This window comes from Argopecten irradians, chromosome 5 (assembly GCF_041381155.1).
Source record: "Argopecten irradians isolate NY chromosome 5, Ai_NY, whole genome shotgun sequence".
In the NCBI taxonomy this organism is placed as follows: Eukaryota; Metazoa; Mollusca; class Bivalvia; order Pectinida; family Pectinidae; genus Argopecten; species Argopecten irradians.
Genome location: NC_091138.1, coordinates 47,834,237 through 47,856,661, shown reverse-complemented (window position 1 = coordinate 47,856,661; position 22,425 = coordinate 47,834,237). Strand labels below are relative to the sequence as shown.

General features: G+C 34.1%; 1 protein-coding gene across 3 annotated transcripts in view; it reads right to left on the bottom strand.

Annotated features, from left to right (window-relative positions):
- Window positions 1-216: 216 nt before the first annotated feature.
- The window catches only part of LOC138324082 (netrin-1-like), a 46,438-nt gene continuing 24,229 nt past the window's right edge, over window positions 217-22,425 (bottom strand). Inside the window, exons 2-7 of one of the 3 annotated variants that reach the window (XM_069269124.1) lie at window positions 18,282-18,470; window positions 12,764-12,913; window positions 12,061-12,099; window positions 6,694-6,729; window positions 3,297-3,365; window positions 217-2,478 (exon numbers count right to left, since the gene is read on the bottom strand). In XM_069269124.1, the coding sequence (XP_069125225.1) occupies window positions 2,126-2,478; window positions 3,297-3,365; window positions 6,694-6,729; window positions 12,061-12,099; window positions 12,764-12,913; window positions 18,282-18,470 (836 nt within the window). In that variant the 3' untranslated portion in view covers window positions 217-2,125. Of the gene's footprint in view, window positions 2,479-3,296; window positions 3,366-6,693; window positions 6,730-12,060; window positions 12,100-12,763; window positions 12,914-18,281; window positions 18,471-18,521; window positions 18,711-22,425 lie in introns of all 3 variants that reach the window. The other 2 variants (XM_069269123.1, XM_069269125.1) reach the window with 2 other exon arrangements.

Genomic DNA, 22,425 nt, shown 5'->3' with positions numbered 1-22,425 from the left:
ACTACGTATATTTCATTTCAATCATTCTGAAATATGTTTTGTTTATAAAAATACAATATTCTTCAATAAAAAAAACTTTGCTTATTGCCTATAGTAAAGCCCAGAGCTGAAAGAATGAAATCTGTTAGAAACGAGAGTAAAATGCTAAATATAGCTTCATTTCCACACAGAACAAATATAAACTATTTAAGAAAAATTAAATAAGATAAAACAAAGTTAGCAGATTATTTCATTTTATTTTAGATGACGATTTACATGAGATTGTTCGTATTAAGATGAATAAGGGACACAACCAAAACATTACACTATTAATTATTTGAGAGGCTAAAAACCAACTCAGCCAATCAATGTACACCTAGATTGGAATCTCGGTACATGCCTCCCGGAACAGGTCGAACATCTGGTAAATACAAACCGGACGGGATGAACGATTCCGGACGAGTGTACTTAAAACAGATCTGATTCAAAACTTCGAGTGATTTGGCTGAATACATGGTTCAAAAACGTGATAAATGATAATATGGGATGTTTCGATAACTATCAACAACACGGTAGAATAACATTATATTTATTTACATTTTCGTAACATCTAAATATAATAACAAATGAGTCAATGAAAAATATGTATCTCAACATTTTACTGTACTGTTATTTTTGATATATCGAGCTATCCGAACCACAATCCAACTATCATCAAACTAAACGTCCTAACTTAAATAAGGACACTCTTAACTGTCCTCCGTAACGGAGGACTTTCATAGGATCAAAATTGGAAACACTTGTTACCAATTTAGTTATGGACGTCCTTGACCATGGCACTATCTTGATCGTGGACGTCTTCAGTTTTATTTCATTATGAAAGTGCCAAGAACCATCTGAATTAAGAACGCATTTAAATCTACTTTAGATATGAACTCAATATCAACTTAAGTTACGGACTCCTTCGTTTGAACTTAAGTTTGGGATGCATTTAGTAATTTTAACATTATTGACGTTATTCATTCGAATTAAATTACTAAATCCTTTAATATAGATTTCTTAATAAGAATTCCACAAATAAAATGCATTATTACTGGAGTAGCTTTAAACAACCTGCGCTAAAGACGCAGAACTTACTTTATTTTTGAACAATTTCTAATGCAAATGATGCTTACTAAATATGCTTCCACATTTTCCATAAATGTTTGTCCCAAGTTAAAATATTTCTTAAGACAGATTAACGTCTCACTGAAATGTACAATTTATATAATATCAACTCCATGTCCGCAAATAAGACATTTTAAAACAGTATTACAGTGATTCCATATACACCAATGTAGGTACAACATACACGTATTCTTTTCTCAAACAGTGTCAAATAGTATATGGTAATAATATAACACAAATAGTTAAACGGATTTCTTGAACAATAAAATATAACGCTTAAATTATCTATATACATTTCTCAGATACTATACAAATATGTAATGTTTACATAAAAACAGACACTATGACGGTTACAATACAACGATAAAGTCCACAATCACTTCGCGTGTCGGGACATTACACATAAACAGCGAGTTATTCACAATGTATTCATCACTGCCCCAACTTTGTAAACAAATAATATATGAGCACGATCTTAAATCGAGGCAACTACGCGCTTGTAAGCACGTGTATGAAAAATATACTTTGTTTTTCAAACTATTTTATATTCGCACTTAAAATTAGTTTCTAATGCCGCCTTATCGGACTCCAAGCGTTCCGTAACACAAACGGCAGGCTGCCAAACATGCCTTCGTGAATCCTGTGACTTCTGCGCCGCGTGCAAAAAGGTAACTCAAGTAGCAGTCTTTAGATACACATGAACTAAATGGGTTTAGGTATAAACCAACATCACGCGCCGCTTTTCATCAGAAGACCAGTTTTCACCATATAAACTATATGGTGTTTCTGTAATTGAACAATATATGAGTTTTGTGTAAGAGTTACCCGTTACACTTGATTGATTGAATAGCCTGTCATGATCCAATCAGTTGATGACAGATCGCAATTCTCTCAAAAATGCGTGTCAATCATCTTTTCACCTGATTCCACTCTTCAATACCCCTGTCATTTATTTCATAAATATGTCAAACTACCGGCTTTAATTTCTCTTCTTTCTCAGCGAACTGTTTGACCTACACTTGCCTTTCCTTTGGTGCTTCACGAATCTTCGCAGACGACGCTGCCACCTGTCCTTCCAGCGGATGACTATCGTCTTCCTGTCTACGTCATATCCGGTACGATTGTTCCGCCTCCGGTGTTTGCCGATCAGAAGATATTGACGATTGAGCCGTAGTTTCGGACATTTACATTTGACGTCACGTTTAGGAATCCAAAGATATGTTTCTCCACGTCTGTTCTGCTTGGGATCTGGTTTGTAGATGCTGATCACGTGAACTGTGAACCTAACCATATCTCCAACAGTCTCTCTGGACAGGATGTTAGCGTGGATAGCTGTAATTGAAGTAAACATCATCAGAGGATTGCATGATTTTGTACAAAACACATACTATATCCGACCCAATAAACGCCCATGTCGCTTAAGAATTGAAATAAATATAGGGACGCTTAATACCATGAAATGTGAACATACAATTATTGCACGAAGAAAAGAATTGATCAGTTTTAAAAAGAAACATAATAAAGAAGCCTATTGTTTATATCTTCACAGGCTGCATTTAATTCGAGTTAAGTAAAATTCAGGCCTCAAAAAGGGCGAGGGAGTTAGGGATCCTTATAGTGAGTTTACGCTGTTTGGGACGAATATGGTACATGTAGTTGCATTCTTTCAAAAGTTTGTTTCGACCTTTATATTTCACACATTCGTCACATTGTCTGTTTAAATGGAAATTTGAAATTACTATTTGCTAGGAGCATACTGTTCCTCTAGCGGATTTGAATAATAATCTGTTAATTTTCCGTTTGTCATTTCTATGATTTTTCATTAATACAGGCTGTGTTAAGTATGTAGTTAGGGGTTTTTGGTGTTCTTCCGCTAGCAACCCACCATCCCACCCCACATGGTCATGACCACAATATGTTATTGCCTGTAGAATTCATATCAGGAACTCTGACTTTGCTGCATCTGACGTGTTACATCCCGAAGTGAACAAAACGCATGATAGAATATCAGAATCCCGAGCTAACAATGTCCTGATTTTATGCTTTTGAGTATATCTATTTTGTGATCCACTACACACGTCTTTTCTTACCATAGATGAATTCTGTCAATAATAGAGATATAAATGTGTTTAATTGAAATCAAGACTCACCGAAGTCTCTGCGACAATATTTCCGAACATTAACTCTCTTGTTTTTCGATTTGCATTTTCCACAAACAGCTGAAATAAAGGAAAGACATATTAGAACATGAACCAAGGACAACAAATTTGGGAATACGGAGATCAATCGTACATTTAAAGCCTCACAATGTAAAGTGTTAATACTTAAGATAATTTGTGTGTATCGTACTAGTCATCATAGATGATTCAGCTTTAGACATTTACATAAAGCATACTTTCGAATACACACAAAGAAAACATTTGGAAATATGCAATGTCAGTATTGCATAAAAAAATTAAATTTAAAAGAAAATAGACAACAAGGATGAATGCTAATGACTTTATATCATTATTTTAATGATAAGTGTCTATTACTGTATGAATCAGAGCAAAACTGCCTCTAAGTTAATAGTTAAAGCAATATTATACACGTATAAACCTATGATAAGGTTGTTACATAGTTTTATTAACCTTATAAATATATATTATCGGTTGCCGTTTTTTTTTCTAGATGTGATTACACTTTGTATTTAAATTAACAAAAATATCGTTATTGATTACACATTACTCTATGGTAAAACATAAACTGGTAGTAAATACATGTACAAGTCGACGTTTTTACACAAGAAATACTTAGACGAAACACGGTACTTATAACATTTATTTAGGTGTGTATATCCTAATCGACAAAGTCAGGTACTCTGTAAATATAAATTTGATATTTCTATCCAAACCGCACCTATTTCGATAATTAATACAATCCCATCCCCTTTTAAAATGAAACTAAGTTATCAAAATGAAGGATATTCATTTCCCCCGCTGATGACGAGCCACCAAGTATTAAGCAGGGCGTTAAGACATTAGCAGCATTTTACGATTTGTCTAGACAGTTTGAATTACGACCTGTCTCCACGTCCAAACTAATCTGCCATTCTAATGATCAGAAATGCCATGTTTATACTTTAAACAGTGAGTAAACAATTTTGCGGTGCATTTCAATATAATTTTTATAATCTAGTTTTCATATGTAAAGTGTTAATAGTGTGAAAACGTTACATAGACCCATCATTGCAGTGTTGGAGGTGTGAAATTAACAAAGAGTTCTATGTAGTCCATGTTGTATTGTTTGACACAGAATTAGAACAATGTTTGCGCGAATTTAACCTTCGGAATCCCTGATAACAATGACTATAAACATACGTACAACTGATAACTAAACACTAATAGGTTAAGGTTATCATATTTAAGTAAACCGCTCCATCACAACATTCGTTAGTTATCAAGCAATAAACCCTAAAGTGTGGATTAACGTCAAAAGAAATCAATTTCTGATATGTTTTATTAAATATAATATGGTATTACACAAGTATAAACGGGAGCTTACTGTGTACGTCGATAGACAAATAAAGAGCAGTTTCAAACACACATTAAAGTCACAGAATAAGATGTTAATTCCAAAATACATTCAAACAGTATTTAATTTGAAATATGATCTGTAACGGCTGATTGCCCTCGTTGTGAATATGATTTGGATTGCGCGTTTGCGGATCTAAGTAGGCCATGCTTACATAAAAACTGGTTAATTATGTCTTAATAATAATCCCTTAAACAGGTTTTTCGTCAGTCTATTAATGTGTGATACTTATACCGTTGTAGATTTCATTTGCTTGATGAAACCTTATTTTTTTACGCGCGTGTTCTATATGTACTTAATGGTCTCGAGCGGTTGCGACCAGGTGTACGGGCCACACACAATACGTAAATGCGTAATGCTCTCACAGGCGGAATGATTTCAATGAGACCGGTGATGCCGTTTGAAAAACATTCCACAAGAAGAAATAGTGCGAACTGTATACACAAGGAATGGGTATGGTTGTTTTCTTTCAGGACTCGCCGTTGAAGTCATAACAAATCCGTGAATTGGAAAGGCATCAAAATGGACCTGAACCAAACAAAATAATTTTTGATTTCAAATAGGTAGTTGGGTATAGGTACGGGAGAGACAGACGGTGGGCTTGCTTCCTAGGTCGCTCGTCAATCCGCGACTCTTCTTCCGTCTAGTAATAGAGTGTTAGCGTTCAATCCAAACCATTAAACGAAAATCCTTCTCCAAAATCTACAATCAATCATAGCATTGGCTACGGCTTTCACACGAGTAAACCAAGCGACGTGACTCTCGTCGGTTATTGCATTTTTTACTGAAGTACGGTCTGGGATCGCTCTTAGGACGTTTTCAACCGTAAGGGAGTTTGATATTTTGGATTAATCGTGACAGTGGGCGTTATATTAGTAACAAATGAAATGTTTGATTCAGAGGGAACTTAAGTTAAAGGTAATGTATAGGGGTTACAGCGTGGCTGTATGTCGCTTTGTGTGATACTGTAATTTAGTTAGATTCAGATTTGCGGAGGATTAAGTTCGATGATTTTCTCCCAGAGGAAACATTTCCCAACCAAAGAAAATGAATAAAGAATTATAGGTTTGATTTACAGTTTAGTAACGTCTCGTAAGTTATGAATTTGTACATTTGATGCGGAATTAGCCGCATACCGTTAAAGTACGTGGATCAATATTCCACAGGTGCGCTGCCAATGTCCCTTTACATGTGGTGTACATAACCTGGTCTTAAAGAAGGACAGTATTGTATACTGTAAAACCAGCTATTTTTTGTGGCAACTAAATTTCATGGTTTCCGTTTAAAATAAGTTCACAGTGATAAATTTTAGCAGATATAATCTTTTAATTAAAATTGTTTTCAATCTGATATAGAAAAATGTTATTCGCGAGGATGACCCTTCGCGAACTAACCTGAATCGCGAATATAAATCGCACGCGAAAGAAATTTTATTTATAGTATGATAGTAGCATCATATGTCCCTTATTTACTAATGATTATCATATTTCTTAATAATGTCCTATAAAACCATGTCCTGTAAACCATTTTTTTCGCTTCCAATTTTTCAAGCATAAGCTAGCAGAGCTAAAAGACTCCAACTTGCGAAATTAGGTATCCGTGAAAAGATCATTCGGCATATAAATGCGAAAATCAGACACTGTGAAAATTAGTTGGTTTACAGAAGTCGTAATAATGTATACACTATAGCCCAGTCTCATTATCTCGAACTTCATCGGAACCTCGGCTTCCATATCGATTTATTCATTATTCGAATAAAACACATAATATGTTTCGTTGTTAGAATTACCAGAATAAGGCAAAATTCTACGAATTAATTGAACAACAGTTTATAGGGGATCAACCACTCTATGAAAGAATCTTGCATATTTTAATTATGTCTAAATATTTCACCGTTATATAATTATCATATTATCAGTAACCAGGTGTAATGAGGTGTCTCAATAGGTAATGGTAAATGTTTGGATAACTTACTTGGTCTTGGCCTTGATGTAGGAGCAACCGGTATTTCTGGAAAACATATTGATATAAATACATAAATTATTACCAAAACTAGGCAACATACCAAAATAATATATTGTATATAGAAACTAAAACGAACATACATAGATATAAAGAACATTAATAAATACACAATCACTGCTGTACCGCTACGCGCCGCGCCTGCTCAGCAGCGACCTCTATCGGCTTAATCGCTCTTTCATATGCTAGATCATATTCAATCTCGTCTGGTTTACTAGAACTTTGTAGCAATTTCGAACAAACAAATGCATTAATTCTTATGAGTTTGGCAAAATTGAAAAATGATAACATCTAGAATTTTCTTTGGAATCTCATGTCCAACATGTAAGACGTTATACGGCATCGCTTTTCTGAACAAACAATTAATGTACATTCCGTGGTTAGACGGGAACGCATGAGCGTTCCCCGACATGCACGTGCCTGAACACCTCCAGTGCTAACTTCTATACGTCCTAGAGCAAGCATTGACAGTTTGTGTCACACGAAATAGCATGACTCGCCATCTGCCGGCAGTAATCCAAACATAAAACAGCAGGCTGGAAAGCATTCAACGCAAACCTCACAGCTCATCTCTTCTCTGTATATGTAAACCATGCATATGCTGTAAGCATACTCACTTTTGCGGGCTAATATTTTAGCGGAGTCACTTTTGCGGGCTATTGTTTTAGCGGAGTCATTTTTTCGGGCTAATATTTCAGCGCACAACCTTAATCTAGTAGCTTAATGGAATAATGAATCATAATTTGCTAAATACCATAGAATATGCTAAAGTTTGCTATGAATTTTTCTTCTCGATTTTCAATGTTTTTTTTTAGAATTTGAAATTGGGGGCGATTTGACAACAAGAATGATCATCTCGTCTCGAATAAGGTTTCCATTACTACGCCAATGGTGTCTATGAAATTACGTGACAAAATATCTTGTAGAGTTATTTTTCATTGCTATATTTTAGCCAACTGTTTATGAAAAAAAGTAAACCGCGCAAATGTTATAATCGCAAAAATGAGTTCGGTCGATTACAGCATATAGCATTGAAAAATCCAGCATATCATACATGGCTAAAGTATTTTATTAGAAATCATTTCATCATGTAAAACTATGATGTGGGCGCCTCAAATACGTACATTAAAGAAATGAAAATGATAATTGATTCCGACTTCGCCCAAACACACGTATGAACTGATATAGAATTGCCCCTGACGGCTGGTAAACATGCCATTCCCGCAGTTAGACCACAGTCAAGCGTGTCTGATTATAAACATCAACAGTTATATTACAGTTGACAGTAATCTTGTTTACAGAAGAGGGATAAAATAAGTACGTTTGCGATGTAAAATTCATCATTTGTGGTACTATTTACTGCATAATATATATAGGACAATCCATGGCGAAAAACAAATGTAGTTTTCATTCAATATCTTATTTATGACCGTATACACATTTAGATAGTGCCTAAATGCTTCTGATCTTGTCTCTGATATTCGCATGACTGCAAAAGCAGCATTACATTCGCAGCATTTTAAAATGTATTGTATGCTATTAATAAAATTGAAAAAAAATTAAACCTTTACATTTTCAACGGATTTTATTGTTCATGTAAGCACATATAGATAGATGATATAACAGGTTAGGCCCAGAAGATTTCTACCACGGAAAAAAAGGCTTAATTTGACTTTTTTTCTAATTCTATTTTTGTTAATTTGTTATTGTTTAAAATGAACATTTTAATATTAATATATATTAAATTACATAATTAATCCGATAAAAACACAATGAATTCATTACTATCCACTTCATTTAAAGATTGAATCTTGCTTTGGTCGATTTTAGGGGTTGATGAATTGAGTTGATCTTAACACAAATTTTTATCGACCAAAGCAAGATTCAACTCTTATATTTTAATTCAATCCTGTATATTTTTTATCATTTATTTGCGATTCTCTCAGGATCTCGGCCTGTCCAATTCTACAAGGAGAGACGTAAGGAAATAGTCCATCGTTAGAATACAATTTATTAGAATAAATAACGCAAATGTTACAATTTGTCATGCAATTATTTAGAAACAATCATCTTATCGATGTAATCCAGATGAAATCAAAAACATTTATTAAGATTTAGAAGTGATTGCAAAAATCGTCTGCTGAGCCTGTGGAAGGATAATGGCTAGACTGTGTGATACGTGTACGGTTGTCTCCTGCTTCGAGTCACCGTAACGTGATGGGACTGGCATTGTTCTGGTAGTTTATGTAGCCTTTAGCCTTAGTAGTTAAACAACTGATTATAGGTTAATCAACATTTATTGAATTTTATTTAGTTTTTCTCATCGCCATTTAGTATTTATCATTTGCCGGTAACGGAGATGTTCTAAAGTAGTTTCGTCGTACAGGGACATAACACATTTTATTCTGCGTCGGAATGTTACTCCACTCGAACGATAGACTGTAAAACGTTAAAAGGACTGAAATTGATCCGATATACTAGCCTAGTCAAACATAACTAAACCTTATAATGTGTATAATAGGCCTACAATCCCCTCCCCCATCCTACACACACGCGTTCACGTCTCACACCTCTTTGGCTGATGACGTGATCAAAACTAATGCGAAAACTGCAAAATCAGAGTTCATAAAAATGCTCTTTAACTGTAAAAATATGTCCGTAATCTTTGCACTTTTTTAAACTATCATTGTTTAGATCTACGCCTTGTAGGAAGCTTATTAGGCAAAAGTAGGTCTAGAGTATTTTCTTACGCGAAGGACGATGTTTAAAAAATACCCAAGTTCATGAGCAAATGAAACAGGATTTAAGTAATTTCATTGAGTCCACCTTCAGTGAGTACTGAAATATATCAACATAATATATGAATTAGCTCGTCATAGTGTTATTGTCTTTGTTAAACCACGTTATTGTTATTTTGTACCTATATGATCTTTCTCCAAATATCTTTATCTATTACTGATCGTAAAACACATTACCTTTAATTTTGATGTAAAAAATTATGAATCAAATTGCATTTAGAAAATACATAGTGTTTAACAAGTCGGTTCAAAATTTTCCTTCAAAGATGAAAAAGATGTGTAACATTGTACAACTGACCTTTCACCTCCGAGTTAATAAACGGTACAAACATGACGTAAAATGAGATCAAATAAAATTTTTTTTTTTTACATTTTCAACTAACCCTAAGTTTATCAGTCTTGTAATTTACCTTGGATTTTATGTTTTACGACTCTGATTTGAATTTTCTGAGTTAAAATCTGTAATGTTACATCTTCCCCAAGTCCACACTACCGCCCTGTTTGATTACTGTTAAAGAAGTAAGCTAAGATTTGTTGACGCAACGATACTTTTACGAGCACTGCTTGGACCGTATCATACTATAGGCACACTCAGAATCCTCAAGCAGATAAGACGTTTTCTAGTTTAGAAACACTTCACACCAAAAGCCACTTGCAGTGTTTCAGCTGTTTCGGAATTCGAAATCTCCCTATGTTCGCAATAAGGCAATTTGTAAGACAAAGTGCTAAGATTGACGCACATGGCATCTCCATCAACGTAAGCCATTCAGGAACTCATTTCAGATAACCCTTAAATAAATAAAAAAAATATCTTTACTACGTACAAACCCATTGGGTGATGAGTTTTAAACCAGTTTTATTTGTCAAAAAGTTACTTCCTTTATTAAAATTCGTAAAAATAATATTTGATAACATTGTATTAATATATGTTGGGAAATATATGAAATAAAGTCATTAACTGCTGCATCTCGATGGGGTTTTTACTAGCGCTACATATTTTCTATGTATATGAGAATGAAATATTATATCCCTGGGTCTGCCAAAAACATTATTTGTTTGGTTACAAACACGAACATATCCATCATGTATTGTCATATACTCCTTTTTATATTGTCAGACAACTCGGTAAGATTCATTACAGACCGATCACAACATATTTTCACGTATTAAAAAGCCACTTTTTAAAGCAATTAAAAGAGTCAAGTTACAAACAGCTGTTGGAAGAAATAAAGTGTCCTTCTTCTCTCTCTTCACTGACCGCACTCGATGTAAATTAAGATATGAACAAAATGTTATAACATAAAACTTTATATTTTAAAAAGTTTACTTCGTGTAATTTAAAAAGTGCAATCTGCGACAATGAGTCAGCCAGGCGGAAAGACATGTCATGCAATGCTAAAACACTTTTACCATTGAAAACATGTATATCTTGATTTTTATGATATGGTAGGTACTTAAGAAAAAATAATTGAGCTCGTGAAAACTAGAATGGTTCGGAATCTCTATAAGCTTGTGGAATAGTGGGAGGGGGAACAGATGTTCTGTTCGTGCGCGGCTCAGGGTTCCTCTCAGAGTACAATAATAAACAGCAGCTGAAATGTCAAACCTACAACTTCCTTCACTGCCGTCATAGCTTATTTGTAAGGAACCCTTTTCACGTATTAGTTTATATATTCAATTCGCCAAAACAATATATTTGTGTTTGAGAGTTCTGATGATATTTCAGTGTGTTATGGATTTACCGTGAATCTAAAACATTTTTTCACGAAAGGAAAACGATTGTTTTTTCAGAAATATTTAAGTAAGAAATCCATGTTATATGTACAGTATAGATTTGTTGTGATACTTCAGATAAAATTGTTTGTAAATAGTGAGAGGTAGAAAGAGTTAATGTGGTTTAAAATAAAACAAACAAAACAATAAAAAGGGATAAATTCAAAATGCAACGAATAAATTTAAGCTTGTTTCTTTTACTAATTTTGTTACAAATTATGTATTATATAGACAAAGAAGAATTTGAAATGGTATTATGTTGAATAAGTTGACAAGTTCGCATAATAAATCGACTAAAATCTATTTCCATCTGATATAGCATCAAATCAAGATCAACACCAACAATTCATTAAATATTTTGACATTTAATGTGCAGTGATGGTTGTGTAATCTAGCTGTGCCACACTGCTAGCGATGCAAAGTTAGTATATATACTCATGTGAACAATACACCGTTAAACTAACGTTATTCACTAACGTATTAAGAACGATAATTCATAAGTTAAACTTGTGCATCATTTACATACTATTTCTAATCATGCCAATTAAATTGTTTCAACAGCGCCAACAACAGCAAACGCCTAACCAGCATCAGAATCAACAATAACAACAAAAACAACAACAACAACAATCAAACCGGAAATAAATGCCTTGTCAAACACGACAGGTATCGCCATTAACTCTCAATTCCGCTCTATAAGCTAAAACATCTGATCTACGCATGCGCTAGACGAAATAATAACACAAACTATTTTTGTTGTAATGGTTCGATGTTGAGTTGGCGGTTCCTGAAATAGAGGAATGGTATTGTCCAAAAACGTTCACTTTCAGGTCGCATTAATAATTGTAGTGTTTCAAAGCGACCTGTTGCGTTCTGTTAACATCGATGCGACAATGTATTCTGATAGCATCAGCGCTCTGAATAATTGTTTAACAGAAAATAAAGAACAAAATGGGACAGGACAAAGAAACAATTTCGCGCATTTGATAAATACAGTTTGTCTATATGTGACTACAGATACTTTACGGAAAAGAACCAAATAGGAAACATGCATCCCAATCAGAGGAATCAGAAGAAAATAGCTTCAAATAAATATGTTGTGAACATGCAAGATAATACCCTCTTTAAGTAATGTTTATATCTTATAGCTTTTCTTTTTAGCTGATATTGTGTCGATTACCAAATTTCACTTACAAGAATCAAAGGAATCTAAATGATAACTAAAACTGAAGAATGCGAGTGACAATTATGTTGATTCTCGCAAAAAGGATGAGAACAACTTGAAATCAACGGCAAGAATATTTGGTAAAATAGGTAAATCGCTATGTATTGCAACTGCTGCAGCAGTTTACATGACAACTTCTTTCGATGGTTCGTCTTTCGCTGTGATACCAGGAAATTATAGATATTTGTAAAAAAAATGCTTTGCAAAAAGTGAAAACAAAACTTACTTATGCATGGGGCGATGGGAGAATTGCTCTGCTGGTATCCCTTAGCGCATCGGTTGCACGTGAGTCCGGTGACCCCATCCTTGCACGGACACTGTCCAGTAGATTGGTTACATGTTCGACCTAGAGCGCCGACGGGATGACAGTCACAACCTGGTTATACAATAGAAAGACTAGATACAAGGAGCCATAAAATATGGAAATGGCCAGACAACGGGCCGAGATACAAGTATCAATGGAAAAATTGAAATGGCAGTGTTTTTATCTTCTTTTCAATTATCAAGATACAATGTATCTTAATTGATACTATCCAAGACATCTTAACTTACATTTTCTTAATTTATCGAATAATAAGAGGACGCAACAATATTATAATGATCGATTTTTCAATGCCTAAAGGTTGGGTTCATCAGGGTGGCATCCTAAGGCCATCGTTCTTCTTATATATTAATCATACATATCAAAAAATGATATTGATATTTTCAAAATGATTTCCATATCTGATATGAAGATTTAAGGACCTTTAATTCGGTCAATATGGTGTTCTACCACCCTTATAGAATTTAAAAATGACATCGGGCTACGCCTTCGATTATCATCTATTCCACCAGGGCGGTTTAACACAATATCGACCTCTTCAAAGATATATGATAAATATCTTCAACATAATAATTATTGATAGGCATGAAATTGAGCATTTGTTTTCTATGTATATTCAATCAATTCTTTGGTTACATTTCATAATTGCTGAAAGAAAAATACAACCGCATGAACAAAAATCATACCTACCTTTTGCATATATATTACCCATATATAATGAAGTACAATAAATATAGCACAATGTTTAACAAACAAATATACATGTAACACAATTTCAAACAATAAAAAAATGTATGGACATGATAAATACTTTATTCATATCCGGAAATGTTATATAACGATGGTAATATAAGTATTAAATAGCAATGTGCTGCTATGCCTTGGCAGGGATATTTTGTACTTGTTGGGTAGGTTTTGGTTGTGGCGTCATCTGTTTATAAATGTAAGATAATATTTTCCAAAGAAAACGACATTATTTGAGCACACAAACTGATGACGTAACAAACAATCCATACCAACAGGAGAAGATAACCCTGCATTACACAAAGATGGAAACCGTAAATTTGCCGATTGGCGTTACTAATTCAAACTCAAATTAATAATAGTTATTCCTTTACGGAAAAGAAACTCGTTTTCTGGGAATAAGCGCTGTCTAATATTTAAGCTATCACATAGATATAAAGACTATCAATGTCGCTTTTACTCAGTATGATAAGCTGGAAAGGTTAAAAAAACGAAATTTAATGAGATTGCTATAAAAATGCTGATTTTTTTTATATATATCAAACTTACCTATTACTTTCAATCATTATCTTCTAACTAGCTAGCGACCGTTATTAGAAAAGTATTCCATTTGTGAATGACACGATTGCGATTCTTTGAATGCTGGGTTGAAACCTACACCGCCCTTACATCTTCTATCTTATCAACGGTAACGCTATTTAAAGTCTGAAGCATTACCCCGGCGAGAAATTGGTAAATTGGTAGACAGCTTTCAACGATCTTATATACACCAGACTAAACTATGTCAATACTTTTCATCAAAATAAAGCTTAATTGAAAACGACACGTGGGCTACTGATGTAAGCAGTGCGGTGGAAAACAGGACGGATGATATATGTATTTTTATTCTCAATAAAACTACCGGAATAAAATTCTTCAAAACACTTTTTTTCTATGAAAGAAAATATCAAGATTTTCGAGGAAAAATCTAGGGAATTTAAATTAAAATAAAATTTAAAAAAAAAAAAAAAAAAAAAAAAAAAAAAAAAACTCTTTCGGATTAACCTTGTAAGTGAATAATAGAAGTGCTTCTGAAATATTTTACGTAAAAAGAAAATAATAACAATGTTTAGAGTAGTGAGATATCAGATTAGTAGAGATCTGACATAAATTCAATTGGGTGCTTACATGTATAATTTGATAGGCATTGGTGAAGTGTATCGGTGACCGAATGAAGACGCATCATAAGGCATAGTGTTAATTAGCCTGGGTGTTGGCGAGGAACACCTCCTGAATGCCCAGCGACTTCGTGGAGGTCCACTTGAGAGCTTATCTGGGACAGAGGAGTATGGCTATTAGCCCTAATGAAATAGGTGCTACTAACAATAGTTTGAGCTTTCCATTGATAGTCCCCTTCAGTGGAAATCTCATTGAACGTTTTGTCACAGCCTCTTAATACCTCAAGTGTAAAACTCAGGCTTGTATCGAATTCCAGAAGACATTTATACCGATAAATACAGACCTAAACACAGAACAGTATCGAAGAAACCCTTTTATCTTACAAGTGTCGCGTATAAACACCGATGTCATTGAAAGCAAAACGGATAATTAAAACAGGTGACACAAAAGAAGAGGTTCAATGTCTGAAATCGGGTTTTCAAGAAAGAGAGGGACGATTCGCTAAGGACGATTTTGAGAAGAGGATTATTTTCACGGCCCGGCGCCTGTTCTATTTAACGTGCTTAGTGTCAAGGTGTCAAATGATCTAACATTCACATAATAGTGTAAGTATTGGATTAATTAACAACAGGTTTTAAATAAGTATTTGTGTCATGTTCTTTGCTTGTATAATATCTTAATCATATCAATGATACTTGAAATAGATTAATAATTGAGACGTTTTTAAATTCTACGTCTGGTACGTAATTATTGTACTTCAATTTGGTGAGTGATTTCTTCATCTAAATATACTGTTACTGAATTATATGATTATATAACTTGATTTTTTTATGATGAAATTCGCTTTGATTTATTTCGTTGAGAAAGGAACATGGTGTCAATAACTCCATTTAAGAAACATATGTAGATATCATTACAATTTTGCATAAAAATAAAATACAAATTCCATAAGGATTAACATTGTCTTATTTCGTTGAAAACAGAACATGGTGTCAATAACTCCATTAGAGAAACACGTGTAGATATAATTACAATTTGGCATAAAAATAAAATACAGATTCCACAAGGATCAACATTGACTTCTTTCATTGAAAACGGAACATGGTGTCAATATCTCCTTTAAAGATACATGTGTAGATATTATAACAATTTGACAAAAAAATAATGAAATACTAATTCCAAAAGGATCAATTTAATTAAAACTACAATTAATGCATATGTGTTAAATAAGCGAAGTGAGAATTTTTTTTCATGATATCTAAATTAGTAAATTTGTTCAAAAACAATATTATATAAAGAATTAAAAAAGTCTTAGAAAGGATTAACTGCCTATCTAAATTAAATATGTCGAATGATTACAGAACATGTGTGGGGTTTCAAAACACATGGCGAATTTTATAATTAATGTTACATGTATTATAGAAATGCCATAGAAACGCACACCCCCACGGAAATAATCTACAAAAACTGAAAATAATTGAAGAAATTCCACTTTGCGTTCGGTTTCAGAGATGAAGGGCGAGATGAAAATGTTGCGCAAACATGCTATTTTCACACCTCTTCCGATCGATTTACATTGCAGCTAAAAGCAAAGATTGCATAGACCTAAGTGGAAACATACCAATAACGCGAATTAATTTAGTTTTCAAAAACATGCCAATGTGAGTATAATTTGGGGGTAACGTTGAGCTTCACGTTTTAGCCAGCTGGGGAGAGTTAGCCAGAAACGGCTCAGTTTAAGCGTGGTTTCGCTATTATCCATGGCTTTTTCTTTGGCGTTACGTTCGACCAGAGCGTGTCTGGTCCACACCTGTAGAAGTTAAACCGTTCCAGCTTCATTTCGAGGACCATTGTATCGCTCACACGTGTCCATGTAAAAGGCCTGCAAACACTCTCCTTCCAACCCCCCTTACCAGCCTGCTCCTCCGAATAGACACAGGATACAACATAATACAGCACCGGCTACCATAGTGTTAATTACAAGGGTCCAAAATGTAAGAAAAACAACAAAAAACAAATATTGTAACCCTTCTTTCTTCCAATGTCAACCACATCCTCCTGCTTCTAGAACATTATACATATCTACATGAGACAGCTACATGACCGGAAAGATCATCGCATACACAGGATTTGGATTGAAGTCTGCAGACACTTTCATGTCCACTTCCAATGCCTTATTTAGGTAGAAAATATCAAGTTTTAAACTACAACTATCAACACAAGTTACAAAACCCAGATCCACAAGATCGTGTCCATGATTATATTTGAAGTCCCTCAAATCGTCTACAATCCACCTCCACTACTACATGTACCTCATTCTTAGACTAGGAAAATAAAACACGTATATAATGTTAGGGGTACAGACTCGTAACCATTTTCTACATCTACATACGAGTGGCTAAACAAATCAAAGAGACAGCAAAGAGAAACAAATCTTATTCTAAAAAACAATAAAAGAAAAAATAGGTTTTAATATAGGTTAAGAACTGATTTTCTTCATTATAACAGTCCATCATATCATATTACTGCTTACTATGGTACCTGATATGAGGCGTCATATAATCATGAAGACAAATTATCAAAATTGAAGAAAAAACAAGTATTGAAAAGATAGATAAGATGGTAGGTTAGTGCTAGACATTAGCGATCAGTTGGCAGCTATATAGCATAGATCTGACGACCAAAAGAAAGGAGTTACCAAATAAATTAGTTGGCCGATATTGGTGATCAGATAATTCTAGAAATGATTCGTGAAAACTACAGATTAATGATTGAGGAAATTAAGTTACTTAATAATCTGATTTGGTAATTATTACAAAAAATGCCAATCGGATATGATATTGTACCTCTAGAATATAAAACGACAATTACAACTAAGCCTGAATTTGTAGCAAAGCGTGATCATTAGAAATGACCAATAAAAATGATTTGATAGTTCTGGAATATATAATTCATTGTGATTATTAGAAGTGACCATTACGACAGACAGTGATAGCTCTAGAATATGCATAGTAACCATTACTGATGACAATTTACTATGACCATTAGAAGTGACCATTAAAGATGATGGCAATTAGTGGTAACAGTTTACGATGACCATCAGAAGTGACCATTAGAGATGCTGTGGTAACTCTAGAGAATACATACTGACCATAAGCGGTGAGAATTTACTATGAACATTAGAAGTGACCATTAGAGATGACGTGGTAGCTCTGAAATAAACATGGTGACCAATAGGGATGACGATCAAAGACGATTTGGTACATATAGGTCAAGATTATACATAGTGACCATTAGCGATGACGATTAGCGATGACCATTAGAAGTGACCATTAGAGATGACGATTAGCAATGTCAATCAAATCAAAGACGATTTGGTAGCTCTAGAGTATACATTGTGACCATTAGCGATGACGATTAGCAGTGACCATTAAAAGTGACCATTAGGGCTGATGATGTAGCTCTACGCTTATACAGAGTATGGTTCAGCAGATGACGATGAGAGTCAATGACTGCCTACCTTTACATGCCCTGCGATGGGTAACGTGCTTGGAGGGGTCTCTGTAGTAACCTTGCTTACAATAGTGGCAAAACCTTCCAGCAGTATTGTGCTTGCAGCGCAGGCAAACCCCGCCGCTTGTTTGGCCGGAAAGCTCATACAGCTCTCTGTTAAAGCGGCAGCGACGAGCATGCAAGTTGCAATTGCAGGCTGTAAAAAAGAAAGTATGACGTTAAATAGTTATTCAAAAAGTGTTCCTACCTTTGCAAGCTTTTCGGTGGGTGATAAGCTTGCTGGAATCCCTATAGAAGCCTTCCTTGCAATAATGACAATTTCTTCCGGCAGTGTTATGGCGACATTTGATGCAAACCCCTCCGCTCTTTTGACCCGAGAGAATGTACAGTTCTTTATTAAACCGACATTGTCTGGCGTGGAGATTGCAGTTACAAGCTGAAATGGACAAAGTGCATCATCAAGACACCAATTTTTGATAGAAGACTTATCTCCCATTAACTGGTATGAAGTCAGCTGAAATGTAACATTTTGTTAATATCCTGTTGTTTTCGAGGGTCATAATTTTCATGGTTTTCATATACCGGTAAATGGAGTCTTAGTGTACCATATTATCCTATCGTCATATAGAAATGAATAGTCGCGAAAATATCATCCTCCGAAATTATCCGGCCATACAATGACACATATTCATGTCTTCAAATATCCTATTTACAGAAAAATAATAAAAACTAGTACAATAACTGTTATTTGAACGTAAAGCAGACCACACAATGACTACCGATTCACATTCAAGATCCGCTTATCATTATTCCATAAAAAAGCACACTAACAAAATTATTCGCGAAATGAGAAAAAATAGTGTATTCTTTAGCATGAGAACGATTTCTTCAAATACTTATTCGACACCTATTACATTGTCGCCTAATATCTTACGCTGAAGCATGAATGTCTCTAATGACCTACTTATATACTTATCAGAGATTATTGATATGTGCATTAGCTGTACTGAACGGAGAAAAAAACAAAAACAAAAAACGAAAATTGCACGAATGATGATTGCTTTTGAAGGATGTTACCGTCGATTTCATCTCAATCGGAACTATATAGAGCAATGCCCTCAAAGACATGCTCACCTTATCAGATATAGTAGGTGGTCAAAAGCAACCTGGTGATGTGTGATGATTACGTTTGAAGGATGTTACTTAAAAATAAATATGTCGACACATCTTCATTTTTTTCCATATGTGAAAATCCAAGATTAGGCTGTTCTATTTATTTATATCAACATAATTAAATAAACACAGTCCTAAATGACTCTTGTTTTTGTTTTCTTTTGATATTACGTGTTCATTTCCGCCAATCTGATAACCGGAGCGCATTTTCACAGCAGGGGAGATAACTCATATATTTCGATTATGTCATTACCTCCATCATCCTACTATCTTGAAATCAATCTTTTAGACGTTTATATTGAATTTTATAATTTTTTAACATTTTTGTTTGTGTATTTACCTCGAACAAAAATAATCGATCGTTTTTTATGACCTTTTTATTTTCAATGTGTCGAGAAATATTTACAACTGTATAAATATTTTTACTTCAACATGTTTCAAAAAAATCTTGAAGAGGTAGGCGTTGTGACTGTTCCGTACAAACTCTGGATTTGATTGGCAAAAAATGATCCGCTGCTGATCTCCCAATTACTGCCAATGAAAATGTCTTACCGGGGCATATACTATCTTTATGATTATCCGTGTGTCGGTCTTTTGAACTGTGTAGCATGTAACACTTACAAGTGTTATGGGAAATTCTATTAACCTAAATCATGATCTGAACTCCAAAACACGAGCTAACTCTGTACAGCAAAGGTCATCCTTTAATTACTCAATTCCTCATCAAAGTACAAGATGTTTATATGAGTAAATGTAATATCTTGTCTACCACCCTCTCGAAGAGGACAATGTATTTGGAACTTACTTCCGCTAACAGCAGGAGACATTGGAACATTAAAACATGGTAAAGAGCACAGTTAAGAAACGATTAAATATTTATCATCCACTTTAATCAATTTGTTTTATGACATCCGTTTTTGCGAAAAAAAATTAGAATAAGCGTATATCAAATTTGAACACTCCCTCCCCCCCCAAAAAAAAATAAAATAAAATATATTAACGTCAAACTTGTTATCATTAACATGAAATATGGCTCTACTAACAAGTTGACGCTGAAGAAGATAATGTCATTTGATTTTTACATTAAAAATATCGAATGTCAGTCGGTTAATTTACAAGGGGAGATAGGATGGTTAAGACATCCAAATTAATAGATTTACACGTATGAAGCATTTGATGGGTGGACTTCGTTTATTTATGATGTTTTAATATAGATACGTCATGAATATACTTTACAGATTTAAACTGAAATTCCTTCACATATTTCATCAAGTACTCCGTCACCTATTGTATTCGTCTCCGTCAATTAGCCTCGATGTGAACTATCCGAATATTCGAAGTGAACGTCGCGTGCTGAAGGAAAATAAGGGCCATATTTGATCCTGTCGTGACACTAAAATCACATCCTAAGACATGAAACAGGGATGGTAAGAATACATAAATAGCAGCTAACGTTAGGTCGGTATCATACGATACGGTCGTAGAAGAGGAATGATAATGTTTGACTATACACCTGGTGGTCAGGTACAGAGTTACACCTGTCATTGGATATGTGGTGGATTACCACGGAACACCACGCACATCACATTCCCTTTACCACTGACACCATAGTGTGGTATTATACCCCGCATTCCAACAGTCAAAATACTTCTTATTTTCATCAACATTTGTGTAAATAATATTAAATACAAAACACATACCTGAGAAAATAATACTTTGTTATGAAAAGAAATTCATATTTACTTATTAGTTGAAGGAAAACATAAATCTCAAATTATTGAGTGAAAAGAGAGAGAAAAAAAATACGTAATCACTATATACGAAAACAAACGTTCCTTAAAACTCAAAAATAGGGAAAAAAATACATAACGTTGGAAGAAAGTACTAAACTTCAAAAAACAGAGCTACTGTAATTTCATATGCAATAATAGAATATGGGATTTTTTTCGCTCCGACATTTTCAAGTAGCGAAAATGTCGAAAGTGAACTAACTAACTTTGGTATAATAGATAGCTGACTGTTTAAACGTACCTATACAATTAAAATGGACGGATACAGGTGTGATTGACTAATCGGTTACATAACTGTTACGTCAAATCTCGTAATCTATCGCAGCTGCACGTGTTTTGTGCTACAACATAGCGACAAGTTCTCACATACCGAGTGTATAGCCTGGAAAATGGGGATAAAAGTAGGCTGCTGTCATTAACTCTCGCGAGTAAAGCCCACCAGTACAGTGTGTAATGTGCCTACATCATCGACATATTTTAACATATACTGTCTAGCATTAAATATTCGTGAGTATTTTCCTTCGAGATTTCAGATCATTTGCGGCTATAAATATTCGTAGTTTGCCGACGGAGCAACAAAGAAAATACTTCGTCTTTTCGTGGTGCCATAGCAACGACGGAAACTACTGAAATTTCTACATAACACTTTTTTTTATTTTCCAAATAATTTGTATAATATTTTTAAATAACATAGATATGGCATGAGCAAAATTTTACCTTTATTATGTAAGATATTATATATATGTATATATATATATTATATATATATATACACACACACTTTTGAGATTTATGAGAAATAAACTAGTAACAATGCAAAATATATCTTTCTGATGTACAATGTCAGACATGTACATGAACTTGAAAGTGATCTATATGTACATAATCATTTACATTATTCAACCCGTACATTGCTGACATACACGAAAATACCGCAGCCTCCCAAATCATACATACAATCACACACGTATTACATTGCATACAGAGAAAACCGTCCTTATATGATCTTAGCTGCTGATAGGACGCTACGTCTAATCTGCCAATCAACGATATCCCTTGTATTGCTTTTACTTTTTACACGGTTTAATACATTTATATTTTGAAATATATATATATATATATTAATATTTACCTATAATGCCAAAGACAACTAAAAATGTACACTTCAACAACCATGTAACCATTACT